The sequence below is a fragment of the Ochotona princeps genome, chromosome 3 (assembly GCF_030435755.1).
Source record: "Ochotona princeps isolate mOchPri1 chromosome 3, mOchPri1.hap1, whole genome shotgun sequence".
Classification (NCBI taxonomy): domain Eukaryota; kingdom Metazoa; phylum Chordata; class Mammalia; order Lagomorpha; family Ochotonidae; genus Ochotona; species Ochotona princeps.
Genome location: NC_080834.1, coordinates 26,732,157 through 26,750,236, shown reverse-complemented (window position 1 = coordinate 26,750,236; position 18,080 = coordinate 26,732,157). Strand labels below are relative to the sequence as shown.

The window sequence follows — 18,080 nt, the reverse complement described above, 5'->3', positions numbered from 1 at the left end:
GGTTCTCAGGGTCAGAGGTGTACAGCATGACCCTGAAGCAGTGACGGGGCAGCTGTGACGGACAGCAGACCTGGCCGTGGCTGGGGCATGCACCTGTACCGCTGCAGTGCCCGACACGGAGCCCCACGCTTCCTCTGCCGGCCTCGGCGGGTGCTCCGCACAGGGCTGCTCGCGAGGCAGGACCCTGGGGGAACAAGCAGCTGATGGAAGATTGTCTCTGTCTCTGTGTGTTTCCTCTTCCTACCGCCATGCCTTTCAATCAATCAATCAAATAAAATCTTCTTTAAAAATCAATTGAATTCCTGAAACCTCATGTTTGGATTGGTGATTGTAGTGTTAATTTATTTTAAAATAATTTGTGTGAGTATGCATTTCTTACCGGTTCGCGGACAAGGCCTCCGCACAGCCGCCGCGTACCGCTGGCCTGGAGCAGCAGCCTGCCGGAGGAACGCGGGGGCGGGGGGCCTGGAGTGTCTCGTTCTGCCTGAAAGCAAGACACTACTCAAGAATTCGTATTTTGACGTTTTTAAACATTGATTTTACTGACTTGAAGAGCAGAAAGCTGGCGACTCCCCTCACAGGCTCCCTACCCCAAGCCTGCAGCAGCCACAGGTGGGTGAGGCGGGCTGCTGCGTGGGACCTGGGGGCTGCCTGGAGCCAGGCGCTCACCCAGGCCTGCTGTGTGGGACCCGGGGGCTGCAGCCGGAGCCAGGCGCTCACCCAGGCCTGCTGCGTGGGACCCGGGGGCTGCAGCTGGAGCTAGGCGCTCACCCAGGCCTACTGCGTGGGACCCGGGGGCTGCAGCTGGAGCCAGGCGCTCACCCAGGCCTGCTGCATGGGACCTGGGGGTTGCTGGCATCATTTGCTGCTCTGAGCTTTGTCAGCAGCTGGAGCTGAGTATCGAACCCAGGCCCTCCAGGGTGGGGTGCCCATGAACACCTGCCCTGGGCTGGCATTTCTTGGCATCTGGCGCGGGCCTTGCTCAGAGGCGGTCCTGTGGCGTTCTGGCAGGCATGTTAGTTCCCGTCTGCCTTGCCCATGTAAAGCAGCTAAGAGACCCCACTATTAACACAGGAATTTGGGGATTAAGTTTCCAAGCTCTTGGGAACATGATCTAACTGTATTGTTCTGCCTTTGACCCTCAAAGTGTGTCCTCATGTGCAAGATACATTTATTTTATCCCGATAAAGTCCCTAAGTCATTGCAGCATCAAGTCAGAACTACCGCACAGCGCAGTCTCCTCTCGGCTTAGGGCCGTAAAGGCCGAAGCTGCGTGGGAATGAGCCGGTGACGGGCAGCCTTGCTTGTGACTTCACTCTAGCTGTAAGCCTGGCAGATCAAGGCAGGCATGTGCTCGCAGAGTACGGCGGTGGGGTGGTGCCTTCCCACTCCACACTGAGACATGGCAGAGGAGTAACAGGAGCCTGGTAGGGAGCCCAGTGTGAGCCGGGTGGGGGCTGGGCCCCCAGGCCTTGAGCAGCCCACCTGGCGGCTCTCAGGCTGGATGTCTGGTGCCCACAGCTGTGCCAGGCTGTGCTGCTGCCTCCCGCTCTGCAGTTCTGGGCTCTTGGCCACAGTCCTTCCCCCTCATCTTGGTTCTGTGGGCGTGGAGCTAGCGGGGGTTGTGTGGTGACTGCACCCCAGGGAGAAGGCACTGGAGGTGCAGAAAGCAGGTCTGAGTCCCCACAGCTCTGGCATCCTGTGACCTGTGTGGTTAACACCAGCTTGACCCCTGAGACTCACCGCAGTGCCCAACATAGGGTGACAGTGAGGCTGCGGGGTGTCAGGGGTCCTGGTTGGCCAGCCTTGGAGGGTGGCCCCATACGTGCCCTAAAGGGAGTGAGAGCCTGGGGTCCTAAAGCAACAGTGAGGGCAGTGGGGTCCTGGGGTCCTAGTCAGCCAACCTTGGAGGGTGGCCCGACACATGCCCTAATGTGGCAGTGAGGGCAGCGGAACCTCGGGGGCCCTGGTTGAGCAGCCTTGGAGGGTGGCCTGATGCGTGCCCTGGAGCCGCTCTGCTCTCTGGGCCCTGGGCTGTGAGGTGAGGGAGGGCTTTCTCCTATGCTCCTGGGTACCCCTCCTCTCCTGGCTCCCTCCTGGCAGTGCCCAGTGGCCTGCTCCGCCCACAGGCTGACAGCTGGCCCACACTGCCTGAGCTGTTTCTCTTGTGGCAGTGTTCTGTCATCTCGTTGTTGTGATGTCACCAGCCGCTGGGGAAAGTCGTCGCGTGGGTAGGGGCCTTGGCGCGGTGCTTGTGGTGCTGGCGTACCCCTGGGAGAGACATTTGAGTCCTCGCTCATGGCTGCTCTGCTTCTGGTCCAGCTGTGTGCTGATGGAGGCAGTGGAAGAGCACACACGTCCTTAGGAGTGGCGTCCTTGGGTCCTGGCTTCAGCCTGCACCACCTCCAGCTTGGGGGGTGAGCCAGTCGATGGACGTGTTATGGGCGTATGTTTCCTGGTGTTTTTTCCCCCGTCAAGTTCTTGCCCTTTGTGTGAGGTAAGAGTTCCAAGTGAAGGCACAGATAGTGTGCGAAATGAAGTCAGGAGTTCTTTAAAGAGAGAGGACGCATTCAGTCCTACGGTGGGTGACGCACGAGGAGCGATGCTGTACTGAGAGGGCCAGAGAGCTGGCGCGGAGCAACCAGGAGCAGTGCTGAAGGGCTGTTCCCACAGGCGGCGGCTCCCTATATGGGGAGATGAGGCCCTAGCGTGAAGTGGGTGGAGCTTGGCCCGGGTTTAGTGTGCTTGGAGGCACTGTCACGTGGAGTTCAGCTTTGGCACCACCTCCTTCCCAGTCTAGGGCGGGAAAGACGCAGGTGTGTCCTGGGAAGCTGGTGTGCCTGACTGACGTGCAGAGACGGGGCGGTGGGGGATCCCCCGGCCCGTATACTTCTGACTTCCTGCCTAGTTCCCCTGTATCATTCCCACCTCATGTTTTCGTCCCTCAGTCTATAGGAAGTAGGAGGAAGGTCCATCTTCCAGCCACCTGCTCCGTGCTGAGTTGTGGCATTGTGCTTGCCTGTCCAGGGAATGGAAATCTCATGGCAGGGGGTGGGGGGGTTCTTATGAAACCCCGCCAGTGGCTGGGCTGCCTGTGTGGTCATCATTGCCTTGAGAAACTCAAATTCCCAGAGAGCTGAGAGTTAAGGTGAGCGTAACTAGAAAATGGTCAAGGGTAGAATGCTCCCTAACCCCTTTGAAGAGATTCACTCTCTAAATGGCCAGGTCCCCAAAAGCCAGAGCTGGGCCCTTCTGAACCTCCTCTGGGTCTCCCACGTGGTTCAGGGACCAGGCACTTGGACCGTCCTCTGCTGCTCTCCCTGGCACATTAGTAAGAAGCTGGATCACAAGTGGAGCAACGGGGGCTTGAACCAGCACCATACGGGATCCTGGTGCCTGGCATGCTGTGCCACAGTGCCAGTCCTCTAGGAAAGGAAGTTGTCTCTCGGTTGCCTCCGGTCCTTAGGAAGATTACAAACCATTTAGTTCGAATATAAATCCTCGTGACCGGGCCCAGCGGCGTGGCCTAGCGGCTGAAGTCCTCGTCTTGAACGCGCCAAGATCCCATATGGGCGCCGGTTCATGTCCTGGCTGCTCCACTCCCATCCAGCTCCCTGCCTGTGGCCTGGGAAAGCAGTCGAGGACATCCCAATGCCTTGGACCCTGCATCTGCGTGGGTGACCTGGAAGAAGCTCCTGGCTTCAGACTGACACAGCATCGGCCGTTGTGGTCACTTGGGGAGTGAATCATCGGACGGAAGATCTTCCTCTCTGTCTCTCCTTCTTCTGTATATCTGACTTTGCAATAAAAATAAATCTTTAAAAAAAAATCCTCGTGATAACTTTTTCCTATAAACATGCTGCTTTTAAAGTAAATGTGAGTTGTGTACTTATTCCATGATGCTGTGAGTAGATGCTCTGGACGGGCTGGTTGTCCGGGGCCTTTCCCAGGGAGTCCACAGACTTGGGTAGCTGCTCTGGGACTGGTGGGTAGCCTGAGTCGAGCTGTTGGAGGTGTCAGGCACGGTGCCTCCCGCGTTATGGGCCAAGAGCTCCCCAGGGAGTTTTTCCATTAGTGACAGTTTTCAGAGAGAATGAGAAACAGGTAAACCATGCCTGCTAGAATATGCAGCAGCTTTGGTGTAACAAAAGCGCCAATTTAAGAATCTTTTTGCGTTTCAAGGAAGTATTTGAGGAGTTCCTGGGGAAGTCTGACAGGGGCAGCACCCAGCCTCCTGGGGAGGGGTCCCTCTCCCCCCCGCCCCTGCACAGAGCTTTCAGCCTACAGTGCAAAACAAAGCAATGCCCAGATTAGCCTTTCAGAGGCGCCACCCTGGAGCCATCGTAGTGAAGAGAAAAATACTGGCAGTTTCTGGAGGCAGCGTGTGTGTGTGGCCTGCAGGACGGTGGCAAGAGACAAGGCCAGGAGGTTTAGCTGCCAGGGCACCCCGCTGCCAGATCTCCCCTGGCCTCCTGGCTGCCTCCCATGCTCGGTTCTGGGACTTCATTTCTTGCCTTGTATTCCAAATTCTTGCCCTCACAGGTGAGAACTGAAAGCAGAGACGCAATATTCCCACATGAGAGCAGGATTTATTTAGAGAGTGGAAATACTCGTGTGTGAGCACCGCTGGGAGGGAGCGGAGAGGAAGGACCTCGGGTGGGCAGCGGCACCCTTCTTGGGGCCGGGGTCAGTCTTCTGGGAGTTTCCTGCCTCACCACAGTGGGGTTCAGCTGCCACGTGTCTGTGATGGTGTCTGTCCCTTCCCAGCCCTGCACAGGACGCAGGTGGGAAGGTGGACCTGCTGGATTGGCATGTTGGGGACGGAGTTGGAGGCAGAAGTTGTGGGAAAATCCCCGAGCTCACTGACTGCTGACTCGTGCCCGGTTCCCGTGTCGGGTCGGGGTGCTGCCCATCTATCTCTTCCTCTGCCGTCCCCTTTCTGATTCTCTGACAGTAGCCACACCGCAGTTTGACTTCTTTGCTGCTTAGAAATTCTTGCAATGAGCTGTTTCTGATTCCCTGGAACTGGCTGGAGGGAGCTGCCCAGGCCGTCAGTGGTCCTGCAGTCACAGCCTGCAGTCCCGCAGAGTGGCCCTGACCCTCGTGCCAGGCTTTACTTTCATGAATGGATCTTGGGTAAGCAGGTGGACTGTAACCCTGTGGAGACACGGGAACTGCACACTGCTGGAGTGTGACCGGAGCCATGGCAGTCCTCATCCAGGGCATTAGCCAGGGCCTCCGCCGCAGGCCTGAGGCTGTGCAGCTGGAGAGGAGAGGAGAGGAGGGCAGGAGGCCACAGGCGGTTTCTCCCGGCTCTCCAGTCGAGGACATCCTGCAGCATGATGGCCAGGTTGTGCGGGATCTCCCTCGGGGCACATTGTATGTTACTGCAGGAGCAGCTCCTGTACTTAAACTGCCAGCCAGGGCCGCTAGCGCTTTGGCACCAGGGACTGTGTCCTCACCCCTGGAGTGGAGCCGTGGGTGAAGACTGGGGCTCAGCAGCCTGCATCTAGGAGAGCTGGAGATGTGTCCCCAAAGCTCCGGGGCTGTGCACCGTGTCTCAGAGGGCCTGACCCCCTCTGGGCTGGCAGGGCTGCCCTCTGGTCGGTGCTTACCAGAGAGGAGCCTCGCTTCCTCTGAGATGCCCGCACCCCACAACGGAGCACCGTGAGTCTGCGGCAGTCACCACCTCCTGGCCTTTTCCGAGGAGCCCGGCACTTGTGAGGGCTCTGAGTTCGCATCCGGTTCAAGGGGCCCAGTGGCCATGCCTGTGCCTTCGGAAGACCTTGAGCTAGCTGTTGCTGCAGGCCCAGCCTTCCCAGTCCCTGTTGAGACATACTCTCTGGGATTTCCCTGCAGGAGTTACCTCTCAGCAAGGGCTGTTGTTGGGCAGAGAGGGCTAAACCACCACCTGCAGCGCCAGCATGTTTCCGTTGCTCCGCTTTCCATTTAGCTCCCTGCTAATGCGCCTGGGAAAGCTGGGCAAGACAGCGGGAGTCCATGGGCCCCTGCCACCCATGTGGGAAACCTGGAAGGAGTTCCAGCCTCCTTCCGTCTGCCTGGGCCAGCCCTTGCTCTGTGGCTGTGTGGGGAGTGAACCACTACACGGAAGACCTGCCCCTTCGCCACCCTGGCTCGCACTTTGTGTAGCCCAGCGTTTGAGATAAATTAATAAAGACATCCAAGCTTTACACATCTGTGGGTTCCCTAGAGGGATCTCAAAATGAGCAAGATGGCTGGACTTTATTTCTTGTTTGTAAAGGAAAAGGGAAACCAAGAGAGGTCTTGGGGTTGACTCCCTGTGAGTAGCAAAGCCAGGAGTGGGCCAGGTCGGGTCCAGGAGCGTGGATCTCCATTGGCTCTCACACAGGCTCATGAGCAGGGAGCTGGCTTGGCAGGGGAGCAGCCAGGGCTTGAAGCCACACTCTGACTTGGGTGCTGGTGTTGCAGGCCGAAGTCGCATCCACTGGGCCAGAATCCTGGCCCCAGTAGGGTTTTCAGGAGACCTTAGCTCGTGGGGCAGGGTGGCATGGTGCTTGCACAGGTCAGTTGCTGACAGCCCTATCACCGCAGGACGCAGCCCCTGCTGAGCCATGCTGCTGCCTCGGAGTGCCCCTGGTGCTGTGGCCATTCCAAGGTGCCTGTCAGCCTGGTGACGCTCTCCAGGGGCTTGGAGAATTTTGCAGCAGAGAGGTTGCTTTCCCAGGTGTCCGTGTGGGTCTGAACATCACCTCCTGTGTACAGAAGAGAAGGGACTTTCCCAGGCATGCAGCCAACTGTGGGCCCTGAGTATAAACACTAGCATTGGCAGTGAGGATACCCAGCACAGCGTGGGTACTGGGAGTGGATTCCAGCACCAGGAGTGAGACCCAGCACAGCGTGGGTACTGGGAGTGGATTCCAGCACCAGGAGTGAGACCCAGCACAGCGCGGGTACTGGGAGTGGATTCCAGCACCAGGAGTGAGCTTCCCTGTGGGTGTCTGGTGAGGTCTGCAATGACTGGTCTGTCTGTAGTCATGATCATACAGTGACTCCTAACCAGCCTAAGCTGTTAGTTACCTATGCTTGTTCACAGTTGAAACCAATGACTCCATCGTAACACCAGCATCTTTTCTGGAAACATCACTCACCAGGCTTCATCCTGCAGGCATTTCTGGTTTTTTGTTTTTGTTTTTGTTTTTGTTTTTTATTTTCTAGTTGTTGCTCTAATTTCTTCTCATACGGGGCTCTGTGTGTGTGTGTGAGAGAGAGAGAGAGAGAGAGAGAGAGAGAGAGAGAGACTGATGCCCAGCAGTTGGTGTCAAACCCTTTGGCCACAGTATGCAACAGGGGGCTTTAGGGGTGGAAGCTGTTAGGGTTTCACACAGTCCATTGTTAAGTTACCCTGGTCTGTGTGTGGGACAGCGCCATTATCTCAAAGTGCGGACCCACTTCTTTGTCCTGGAGTTGTGCTTCTGTAGAGTTTTCATAAGCAGCAGGAATAAAGTGCAAGAGAAAATTACAAAGGAAAACCAAACCAGGTTTGCATCTTAAACAGTGAACAGTTTGTCACCTGGTAGGTACTTTTGCTTTTTGGGTGTTGGCTCTTTACAGATGTGCAAAGGAAATGTTCTTTTTTTGTTAAGATTTATTTATTTATTCATTTATTGGAAAGTCAGATTTACTGAGAGAAGGAGAGACAGAAAGATCTTCCATACGCTGCTTCATCCCCCAGGTGGCTGCAGTGGCCGGAGCTGAGCCATTCTGAAGCCAGGAGCCAGGAACTTCCTCCAGGTCTCCCCCGGGGGTGCAGGGTTCCAAGGCTGTGGGCCGTCCTTGACTGCTTTCCCAGGCAACAAGCAGGGAGCTGGATGGGAAGTGGAGCTGCCAGGACATGAACAGGCACCCATATGGGATCCCGGGGCGTTCAAGGCGAGGACTTTAGCCATTACGCTACCATGCCAGGCCCAGAAATGTTGATTATTGTATAGCTAGTTCACATTTTAGAAAATCAAATTTATAAAGCCAGGTAGGACAGATAGGAGTTTTTAAAGTATGGCGCCTGGTCTTTTCAAGTTTACGTTCTAAGAAGTAATGATTTTATTTACTCGCTGCAGGGGTGAGAACTCTTGAAATTAAGCAGTCTGTATATGTTTTCAATGTGCCAGTGTTTCTAAGTTGTATTCTGCTATAAAGAGAGCAGATTTTTAAAAAGTATTTATTTATTTATTTATTTAGTGGGAGGCAGAGTTACAGAAAGAGGCAGAGACAAAGAGGTACTTGTCTGTTGGTTCGTTCCCCGATGGCCGCAGCAGCCGGGAGCGGGGGCTGTGCAGCTCTGCACATGGCAGCTGGGGCCCCGGCCTGTGTATCATCTGCTCTGCTTTCCTGGCGTGCGGGGGAAGCAGCTGGGACTCAGACTCACGCTCTGTGGGCTGTCGATGTCAGCGTGTGGCTTAAGCTGTCCTCCACGGCCGGAGAGTGGGTTCCTAAGAGATGCATGTAGACGGGCCAATGCAATGACTCATGGCCTGAGTCCAGAAGCTCCTGGCTCCTGCCTTAGGATCGGCACAGCACTGGCCGTAGCGGCCACTTGGGGAGTGAACCATCGATGGAGGATCTTCCTCTCTGTCTCTGCTCCTCTCTGTGTAAATCTGAATTTCCACTAAAAATAAATAAATCTTAAAACGATACAAATTAAAAATCAGAGAAAGTGGGCCGGCATGGTGGCCTAGAGGCTAAAGTCCTTGCATTGAACATGCCGGGATCCCATATGGGCGCCAGTTCTAATCCCAGCAGCTCCACTTCCCATCCAGCTCCCTGCTTGTGGCCTGGGAAAGCAGTCGAGGACGGCCCAGAGCATTGGGACCCTGCACCCGCGTGGGAGACCTGGAAAGAAAATCCTGGCTCCTGGCAACGGATCGGCGCAGCAGCGGCCATTGTGGCCATTTGGGGAGTGAATCATTGGACAGATCTTCCTATGTCTCCTCCTCTGTGTATATCTGCCTTTCCAATAAAAATAAATTTAAAAAGTATGTATATCAGAGCTGCCACCCCCTGCGGACTGCACTGTGAGTGCGTTTTGTGACACACGGTGGGTATCAGAGCCAGGGACGAATCTGCAGGCAGACCCTGGCCTTGGGTTCACGTGGAGCTTGTCATTGGTCTCAGTGCAGCACTGTGGCAAAGGGAGGAGCTCGGGAGGGTGTCAGAGAGTTTGGGGTCCTGGACTCGGTGGGTGCACGCTCACTTCTGACCTGCACCGGTGTGCTGTTCGCCTTGTGTGACATTTGGAAGAGCCTGGCCAGTCGCCTGTCGGGGTGCTGTCCGTGGTAAGGGGGTGCAGCCCATGCTGAGAAGAGTAGTCCTGGTGCCCTGGCATGGGTGAGGAGGGTGGTAAGGTACTGATGTGGTCATTGATAAAGATGGTACTACAGCTGTGCCAGCCTGACCCAGGCTCTTACTGCAGTTGGGACATGCACAGACGGATGTGTGAAGGTTGAGGACTCAGCAGCAGGCCAGTCAGGCAAGCAGGGTGTGTCTGCGTTTCCTTCTGCCCCGGCTGGCTGCTCCAAGCTGCCAAGTCTTTAACGAGGGGAGATGCACTTAGAAGCCTGTGCTGGAGGCTGGAAGTTGAGGACTCATGTGGCCCTGGGTGCTCAGCCTCACCGTCATAGCATAGGAGGGTGCCCTGAACTGTGCCCACCATCATAATAGGAGGGCGCCCTGAGCTGTGCCCACCATCATAGCAGAGGAGGGTGCCCTAAACTGTGCCCACCATCATAATAGGAGGGTGCCCTGAGCTGTGCCCACCATCATAGCAGAGGAGGGTGCCTGAGCTGTGCCCATCGTTATAGCAGAGGAGGGTGTCTGAGCCTCACATGACTTTAATCTTATAGCCACAGTGGGGACCTGGCTTCTGGTACATGAACTTCAGGATGCACTAATACTGAATCCAGGCTGCAGCGTGAAGACTATCTTCCTCAGCGTGGTCCTGGGGGGTCTGGTTTTGTCCCCTATACCCCGTTGTTCTGGTGTTTTGGTGCTCGGATTATCCCCAATTTGGCCAAGGAGAACTGTAAGATGGCCCCCTTCATTGTCTGCCTGTTGTTTGTCCAGCACAGCAAGTTCTAGGCCCATGTTGTACTTGTCCCAAGTCAGCCTCCTCCCAGAGCAGCCTTGGCCCACCTTGTTCGAGACAAGATCCGCCCGCCCGGAGTGGGCCGTGTGCTCTCTGCTGTGGCCGTGCTGTGACCTGTAGGGTCTTACAGCACGCAGAGCGAAGCCACACCAGACACACTCACCTGTGTGAGATGCACTCATCTGTAGCCTGTCTAGTTCTGTAGTAAGACCCGCGGGCCGCGCTCAGCCGCGCCGACACCTCGCTTCCTGCAGCCCCATGGGTGCTCCCGGGCTTTTCCTGCTTGCTCTTTGTTACGCCCCTCTCCATCTCGGACTGCCTGGGCTCTGGGCAGCCATCATGTAGGTCTGTGCCTTCTGGGGCTAGCACAGCTCCCTTGATTTTTTTTTTTTAATACAAAGTAAAGCAATCCCTGACGTACCGTCGTGATGCCCAGGGAAGACAGGGCAACCTGGAAGTCCAACTACTTCCTTAAGATCATCCAACTCGGGCTCGGCAGCGTGGCCTAGTGGCTAAGGTCCTTGCCTTGATCCCATATGGCCGCTGGTTCTAATCCCGGCAGCTCCATTTCCTCTCTATCTCTCCTCCTCTCAGTATATCTGACTTTGTAATAAGAATAAAATAAATCTTTAAAAAACAAAAAAAAAGATCATCCAACTCCTGGACAATTACCCAAAATGCTTCATCGTGGGAGCAGACAATGTGGGCTCCAAGCAGATGCAGCAGATCCGCATGTCCCTGCGGGGCAAGGCTGTGGTGCTGATGGGCAAGAACACCATGACGCACAAGGCCATCCGGGGCCACCTGGAGAACAACCCGGCCCTCGAGAAACTCCTGCCACATATCCGGGGCAATGTGGGCTTTGTGTTCACCAAGGAGGACCTCACTGAGATCAGGGACATGCTTCTGGCCAACAAGGTGCCCGCTGCTGCCCATGCTGGGGCCATTGCTCCCTGTGAGGTCACTGTGCCAGCTCAAAACACCGGCCTGGGCCCCGAGAAGACCTCCTTCTTCCAGGCTTTGGGTATCACCACCAAGATCTCCAGGGGTACCATCGAAATCCTGAGTGACGTGCAGCTGATAAAGACTGGAGACAAGGTGGGGGCCAGCGAGGCCACGCTGCTCAACATGCTGAACATCTCGCCCTTCTCCTTCGGGCTGATCATCCAGCAGGTGTTCGACAACGGCAGCATCTACAACCCCGAGGTGCTGGACATCACCGAGGAGACCCTGCACTCCCGCTTCCTGGAGGGTGTGCGCAATGTGGCCAGTGTGTCTCTGCAGATTGGCTACCCGACTGTTGCTTCTGTGCCCCATCCCATCATCAACGGGTACAAGCGGGTCCTGGCTCTGTCTGTGGAGACAGATTACACCTTCCCACTTGCTGAAAAGGTCAAGGCCTTCCTGGCTGATCCATCTGCCTTTGTGGCTGCTGCTCCTGCTGCTGCCGCCACCTCTGCTGCTCCTGCTGCTGCAGCCGCAGCCCCAGCCAAGGTGGAGGCCAAGGAGGAGTCGGAAGAGTCGGATGAGGATATGGGCTTCGGTCTCTTTGACTAAGCCGAAAAGCAACCAGCTCAGCCAGCTTTATTTACGAAACGAAGAAATAAAGGCTTACTTCTCTAAAAAAAAAAAAAAAGCCTTGGGCCATCCTCGACTGCCTTCCCAGGCTACAAGCTGGATGGGAAGTGGAGCTGCCAGGATTAGAACTGGCGCCCATATGGGATCTCGGGGAGTTCAAGGCGAGGACTTTAGCCTCTAGGCCATGCCACTGGGCCTCTGGCTGCTCTGCTTTTATCCACTTCCTGCTGATGCGCCTGGGAGGAGCAGGCACCTCTAGCACCCCTGTTGGAGTGTTGGTGCCTGACAGCGCTGCCCGCTGCCCTCCCCATTTCAAATAATCAGATAAATCCTTTAAGAAGCCCTGTGTGTGTACCTGTAACTAACATACATTGACGGAGCCCAAAAAAGGCACACCCTTTGCATCTGAATGGCATTGGGCTGTTAGAGGAAGCTCTTTATGGATATTCTTGCCAGAATGTTCTGAGTGGTTAAGATGAACCTGTGCCTGTTACCCCGAGCCTCATCAGGTGCTCCGCGTGCTAGAGTGAAGTGGAGCTTGGTGTCACCTCTGCGCGTCTGTGTGAGGCGTGTGCAAATGTGGGGAGTGTGTGAACTTGATGCTGTGTACATGGGCCCGGCGGCGTGGCCTAGCGGCTAAAGCCCTCGCCTTGAAAGCCCCGGGATCCCATATGGGCACCGGTTCTAATCCCGGCAGCTCCACTTCCCATCCAGCTCCCTGCTTGTGGCCTGGGAAAGCAGTCGAGGACGGCCCAAAGCTTTGGGACCCTGCACCTGTGTGGGAGACCTGGAAGAGGTTCCTGGTTCCCGGCATAGGATCGGCGCAGCAGCGGCCCGTTGCGGCTCACTTGGGGAGTGAAACATCGGATGGAAGATCTTCCTCTCTGTCTCTCCTCCTCTCTGTATATCCGGCTTTCCAATAATAATAAAATCTTACAAAAAAAAAAAAAGATGCTGTGTACATAGATGTGGAATGTGGTGTGAACACACATGTGGGGTAAGGTGTGGTATATACACAGGTGTGGGTGTGGTGTGCACATGTGTGGGATATACATGAATATGGGGTGTGGTTTATACATGAGTGGAGGTGTGGGTGCACACGAGTGTGGTGTGTGCACAGGAGTATAGGACGTACGAGGGCCAGCCGGCATGTTGTGTGATGGGCACAGTAGGGGAGTGTGTGTGCCCTGCACCGTGGGTGTGAGCAGATGTGAGTGGGGCTCCTGAAAACAAACACTTGTGTCACTCCAACCCTGGCTGAGTAAGACCCTGCCCCTGGCCTCCCAGGCACACCCGTTGGTCTATCACCCTGTAGGCACCCTTCCTTGGTCGGAAGCGCCCGGCAGTGGCCAGGTGTGTGGCCCCATCCTCACCAGGCTCGCCCAGCTGCGTGCTCGATTGGGTTGGAGCTGTGGACTGCACACACGGCCAGGGTATGTGTATTGAAAGCAGTAAATGTACAGATTTGGCTCTTAGAGCCCCAATGTCCTTAGAGTGAGGGGACTTTTGTCGAGGTGCTGTCCCTTTAGCCTTGGTTCAGCAGTGCATCCCATCTCAGGAGACAGGTACCAGTGATGGGAGGAACGCATGTCTGGGGAGGCTCTCACCACAGGAGACGGGGGCAGTGACAGGCTGGGGGGGGCTCTCACCACAGGAAATGGGTACCAGTGACAGGCTGGGGGGGCTCTCACCACAGGAGATGGGTACCAGTGACAGGCTGGGGGGGCTGTCACCACAGGAGACGGGGGCAGTGACAGGCTGGGGGGGCTCTCACCACAGGAGACGGGGGCAGTGACAGGCTGGGGGGCTGTCACCACAGCAGACGGGGGCAGTGACAGGCTGGGGGTGCTCTCACCACAGGAGACAGGGACAGTGACAGGCTGGGGGGCTCTCACCACAGGAGACGGGGGCAGTGACAGGCTGGGGGGGCTGTCACCACAGGAGACGGGGGCAGTGACAGGCTGGGGGGGCTGTCACCACAGGAGACGGGGGCAGTGACAGGCTGGGGGGCTCTCACCACAGGAGACGGGGGCTGTCACCACAGGAGACGGGGGCAGTGACAGGCTGGGGGGGCTGTCACCACAGGAGACGGGGGCAGTGACAGGCTGGGGGGGCTCCCTCCCTGACAGTTGGGGGTTAGTTCAGTAGAGCCATTTCGAATGGCACTTTCCCCAGCAGTGGTTCTTCTCCGTCGCGAACAGTCTCCGTCTTCTGTCAGCTTGCACGTCCATGTAGCTGCGGGTAGAGACCTGTTTCCCAGGCTCTGTGCTGGGCTTCCCAGCGTGGGCCGCCTTCCTGGTGAGGTGGAGTGGCTGTTGCTTCATGCACGAGTGGGTGGGTGCACCTGAGGGGCTGCCCCTTCCCCTTCCCAGGGTTGCACGAGGTGCCCATGCAGGCTGGTGGGGTCCCTGTGCTGGGACAGAGGGGCAGGGCCAAGGGAGAGAAGGGCGGGTCTTAGCAGGGGTCAGGCAGATCGGCAGGGGTGTGTGCTGATGGGCAGCCCACACATGACAGGGTCTCCTCATGTCCGCGTGGTGGGTCACTGCACTCTGCTGCCCCAGGCTTCTGTGGACAGTGGCATCCACCCTTGCTCCCAGCCCCTGGGGTCACTCCTGCCCCTCGTGTCCAGCCACTTCCTTGATCCTCATGCCATGACTTGACTGGCACTCTGGCTCCCAGGTCCTCTGCATGTGGCTTCAGGGGCATGCCTGGTCTCCTCGGGCACCAGCCACATGCGGGCACACGTGGGTCTGTTCTGGGCCTGATGGAGGAGCACCCGGCCCTAACTGCTGCTTGCTTTCTTGCAGGCTGTGGGAGCTGCTGCCTGCCAGCCTGCTGCCTCCTGGGACCCACGGCTCCACCCCTGCAGGGGTTCAGGTAGGACACTCGGACCTGCCCACGGTGACTTAGCCGCAGACGTCTGGGCTCCCCTTGACTGACTCGCCGAGCCTAAGCTGCGTCCCCATGCTCACATCCCCCCGTGGCTGTAGTGCTGCTTAGGCCACACAGTGGTTGCTGGCTGTAAGTGGGACTGCAGTTGAGCCAGCAGCTCCCATACTTCCCTCCTCCCTGCCATCTACCCGCTCTGTTGCTCGGTGACACCTCTGCTGTCCCTGCCACCAGCTGTTCCTGGGGCTCACACCCCATGCCCGCGCCGCCTTCCCCATGCTCCGCCCTGTCTGTTCCTGGGGCTCACACCCCATGCCCGCGCTGCCTTCCCCATGCTCCGCCCTGTCTGTTCCTGGGGCTCACACCCCATGCCCGCGCTGCCTTCCCCATGCCCTGCCCTGTCTGATTCCCCTCTGCTTTTCACCCCTGCCGTTCATCTGCATCCTTTTCGGGCGGTGTGACTGTTAGAACAGACCTGTGCTTGATACAGAATAGATACTTTTTTATTATTATTTATTTATTTATTTTTATTGGGACGACAGTTTTTATATAGAGGAGAGACAGAAAGATCTTCCATCTGCTGGTTCAATCCTCAAATGGTTGCAATGGCAGGAACTGAGCTGATCTAAAACCAGGAGCTTCTTCCAGGTCTCCCAGGCAGGTGCAAGGTCCCGAGGATTTGGGTCGTGCTCTACTGCTTTCCCAGGCCGCAAGAAGGGAGCTGGATGGGAAGTGGAGCAGCCGGGACACAAATCAGCCTCCATATGGAATGCTGGCACTTGAAAGGAAGGATTAGCCAATTGAGCCAGTATGCCGGGTCCCAGAACAGGTGCTTGCTGAACACAGGAGTGCCTTGTTTGTCTGCTGCCCTGCATTCCTGGTTCTCAGAGACTCAGCTCCATGACTGTGGTCCCAGCATTCCTGTGGCCAGTTAGGCAAGCTGCTGATTTAGAGAGGGGTACCCCAGGAGGACCTCGTGGGTGTGTGTCCTGGGTGAGTTGATTGAATAGGCAAGTCACCTGCTAGGGAGTGGTCTGGACTCCCTTCGCTTTAATTGCCTCCCCATCTTGTGTGACCTGGGCTTGTATGGGCTGTCAAGCTCAATCCCAAAGGTGCTGCTCCCTGGCCTTTGGTGGCTCCACTGCGCGGCTGGAGGATCTGGTGTTCTTGACCTGCACATGACCTTGTCCATGCAGCCCCCACCTGCTGAGTCTGGGACTCCACCACAGCCTCACGTCCCCAGGGCAGCCGACTGCATGTGCCGCTCTGTTCTCGCCTCCTGCTTCCACACGGCAGGTGCTTGTGGTCCTGGGCCTGCCACGCTAGCTTGCTCAGGGGCTTTTGAGGTTTGTGGGTGCCACAAAGCAGTTGGGCACTGTTGACATCCACGCGCCACACACAGCTGGCCTCCTCCAGCACACCTTTCTTGCTCCTGTCTGGGCCACTGCCTGAACGTCCCTGCTTCAGTGCCTCATCCCAGGAGCCCTGCCCAGACCAGGTCATGGGCAGCTGCCTAGGCCGGTCTGCTTCCCCTTCTGCTGCCATGCTCTGCAGTGCCCCCTACAGTCCGTCCTCAGGATTGCCTCTTCACCTTCGCTGCTGGAAAGCAGAGGCCTTCCCGGCCCAGAACAGCATCCTGTGTCCTGTGTCCTGTGTCTGTGTCCTGTGTGTGTCCTGTGTCTGCGTCCTGTGTCTGTCCTGTGTCTGCGTCCTGTGTGTGTCCTGTGTCTGCGTCCTGTGTCTGTCCTGTGTCTGCATCCTGTGTCCTGTGTCTGCGTCCTGTGTGTGTCCTGTGTCTGCGTCCTGTGTCTGTCCTGTGTCTGCATCCTGTGTCCTGTGTCTGCGTCCTGTGTCCTGCATCCTTTGTCCTGTATTTTTGCTCTGTGTCCTGCGTGTGGAAGCATTTGTGAGTATTGGGTGGGTGTGGAGTGCGCATGACAGAATGGCAGCAGCAAGCCGGGCCCTGACCGTCAGACAGGCTCACTCTGCGTCACGTGCTGTTGAGGATGTCTCCCTGTCTCCATGGAGCTGGGGTTTTGAACACATGATGTGGCCATGGCATTAGGGTCCCAGCCCTTCGTTCTGGCCTTTTGCTGACACACAGCCTGGGAAGCAGCGTTGATGACCCCAAGGAGCGGGGTCTCTGCCACCCTCGTGGGACATGTGTATGGAGTTTCTGGCTCCTGGCTTTGACCTTGCTCAGCCCCGGCTGAGCCCCCGGTGCAGGCATTTGGGGAGTGGGCCAGCAGAAGGAAGGTCTCCGTGTGTCTACATTTCAAGTGAATCACAGCTTGGATAGAGCAGAGGGGACGCAGCCTGTGGGGTGCCGGGGGAGGGGGTGCCGGGGGAGGGGGTGCCGGGGGAGGGAGTGCCGGGGGAGGGGGTGCCGGGGGAGGGGGTGCCGGGAGAGGGGGTGCCGGGGGAGGGGGTGCCGGGGGAGGGGGTGCCGGGAGAGGGGGTGCCGGGAGAGGGGGTGCCGGGGGAGGGGGTGCCGGGAGAGGGGGTGCCGGGGGAAGGGGTGCCGGGGGAGGGGGTGCCTCTGTGGCCCCAGGCTGATGGTCTTCTTGTGTCTTCCCAGACGCCTTTGCTTCTGCCTCAAGATGATGTGACGCGTTCAGTAGCGCTGAGGAACCATGATGGCCACGCAGACGCTGAGCATAGACAGCTATCAAGACGGGCAGCAAGTGAGAGCCGGGCCTCATGGAGCCGGGCGCCTGCTTAGCACGCGCATTTCAGTTTAAGCATGTTGTGTTGTGTTGCTGTTCAGAAGTAATTCCCTGTCAAAGCTTTCTGCTTACTTCCTCGAGTGGCACTGAGGCTGGCAGCAGCCCCAGGTTTGCACGTTGGGGGGAATTGGTTTTGTTGCTTTTGAAGCTGAGGCGGTTCTGTGGTGCCCAGAGACGGCTCTCAGCATCTCCCTTGGTGACCTTGACGCGACATGCTGGAGCAGGGACTTGTCCCTGGGTGGGCATGCACAGCTGTGCCGTGACAGTGCGGTGGCCTGTCCTGCCCGTCCTCCTGCTGCAGCATTGTCTTCTGAGGGCGTTGGGCCCTGTGACCTGAAGGGATTGTTGAGCCCGCCCCAGCCACTGAGAGCATCCCCTGTGTGCTGTGATACTCACTGGCAGGAGTGGGCCCAGCTGGGTGTGTTCTCTAAGCACAGGGTGCTAGGGGTGCTGGTGGAATGTGGGGTCACATCTCTCAGGACTGGAGCCGGGGGCCACAACCCTGGGGGCTGCTGTTCCCTCCGCTTAGGGGTCGCCTTGGCACCAGTCCTGTCTGCTTCCTATTGTAGCTGGTGCTTTGTTGACACACGGGTTGGAAGAAGGCTTTGTTCTTTGTTACAGCTGGGAGGGGGAATTCTGTGCTTTCTGCTTCCTTTGCCTCTGGAATTACTGATTTTTCCCCTCTTTAAAATGCAAATCTAATGGTTCCCTCCCCGCTTCCCGCACCCCCCACTGCCTGATCTCTCCCAAGTCCTGGGGGCCCTGGG

At 57.2% G+C, this 18,080-nt stretch overlaps 2 protein-coding genes across 4 annotated transcripts in view; both read left to right on the top strand.

Annotated features, from left to right (window-relative positions):
* The window catches only part of PKNOX1 (PBX/knotted 1 homeobox 1), a 72,593-nt gene that overhangs the window by 15,922 nt on the left and 38,591 nt on the right, over positions 1-18,080 (top strand). For 2 of the 3 annotated variants that reach the window (XM_058661580.1, XM_058661579.1), the window contains exons 2-3: positions 14,506-14,575; positions 17,166-17,271. In XM_058661580.1, coding sequence (XP_058517563.1) covers positions 17,221-17,271 — 51 coding nt within the window. In that variant the 5' untranslated portion in view covers positions 14,506-14,575; positions 17,166-17,220. Of the gene's footprint in view, positions 1-14,505; positions 14,576-17,165; positions 17,272-17,294; positions 17,422-18,080 lie in introns of those variants that run through there. The other variant, XM_058661581.1, reaches the window with a different exon arrangement.
* LOC105942291 (large ribosomal subunit protein uL10-like) lies at positions 10,771-11,756 on the top strand. The gene has a single exon (XM_058661586.1). It carries the CDS (start codon positions 10,838-10,840, stop codon positions 11,675-11,677), a length of 840 nt encoding a protein of 279 aa, XP_058517569.1. The 5' UTR covers positions 10,771-10,837; the 3' UTR covers positions 11,678-11,756.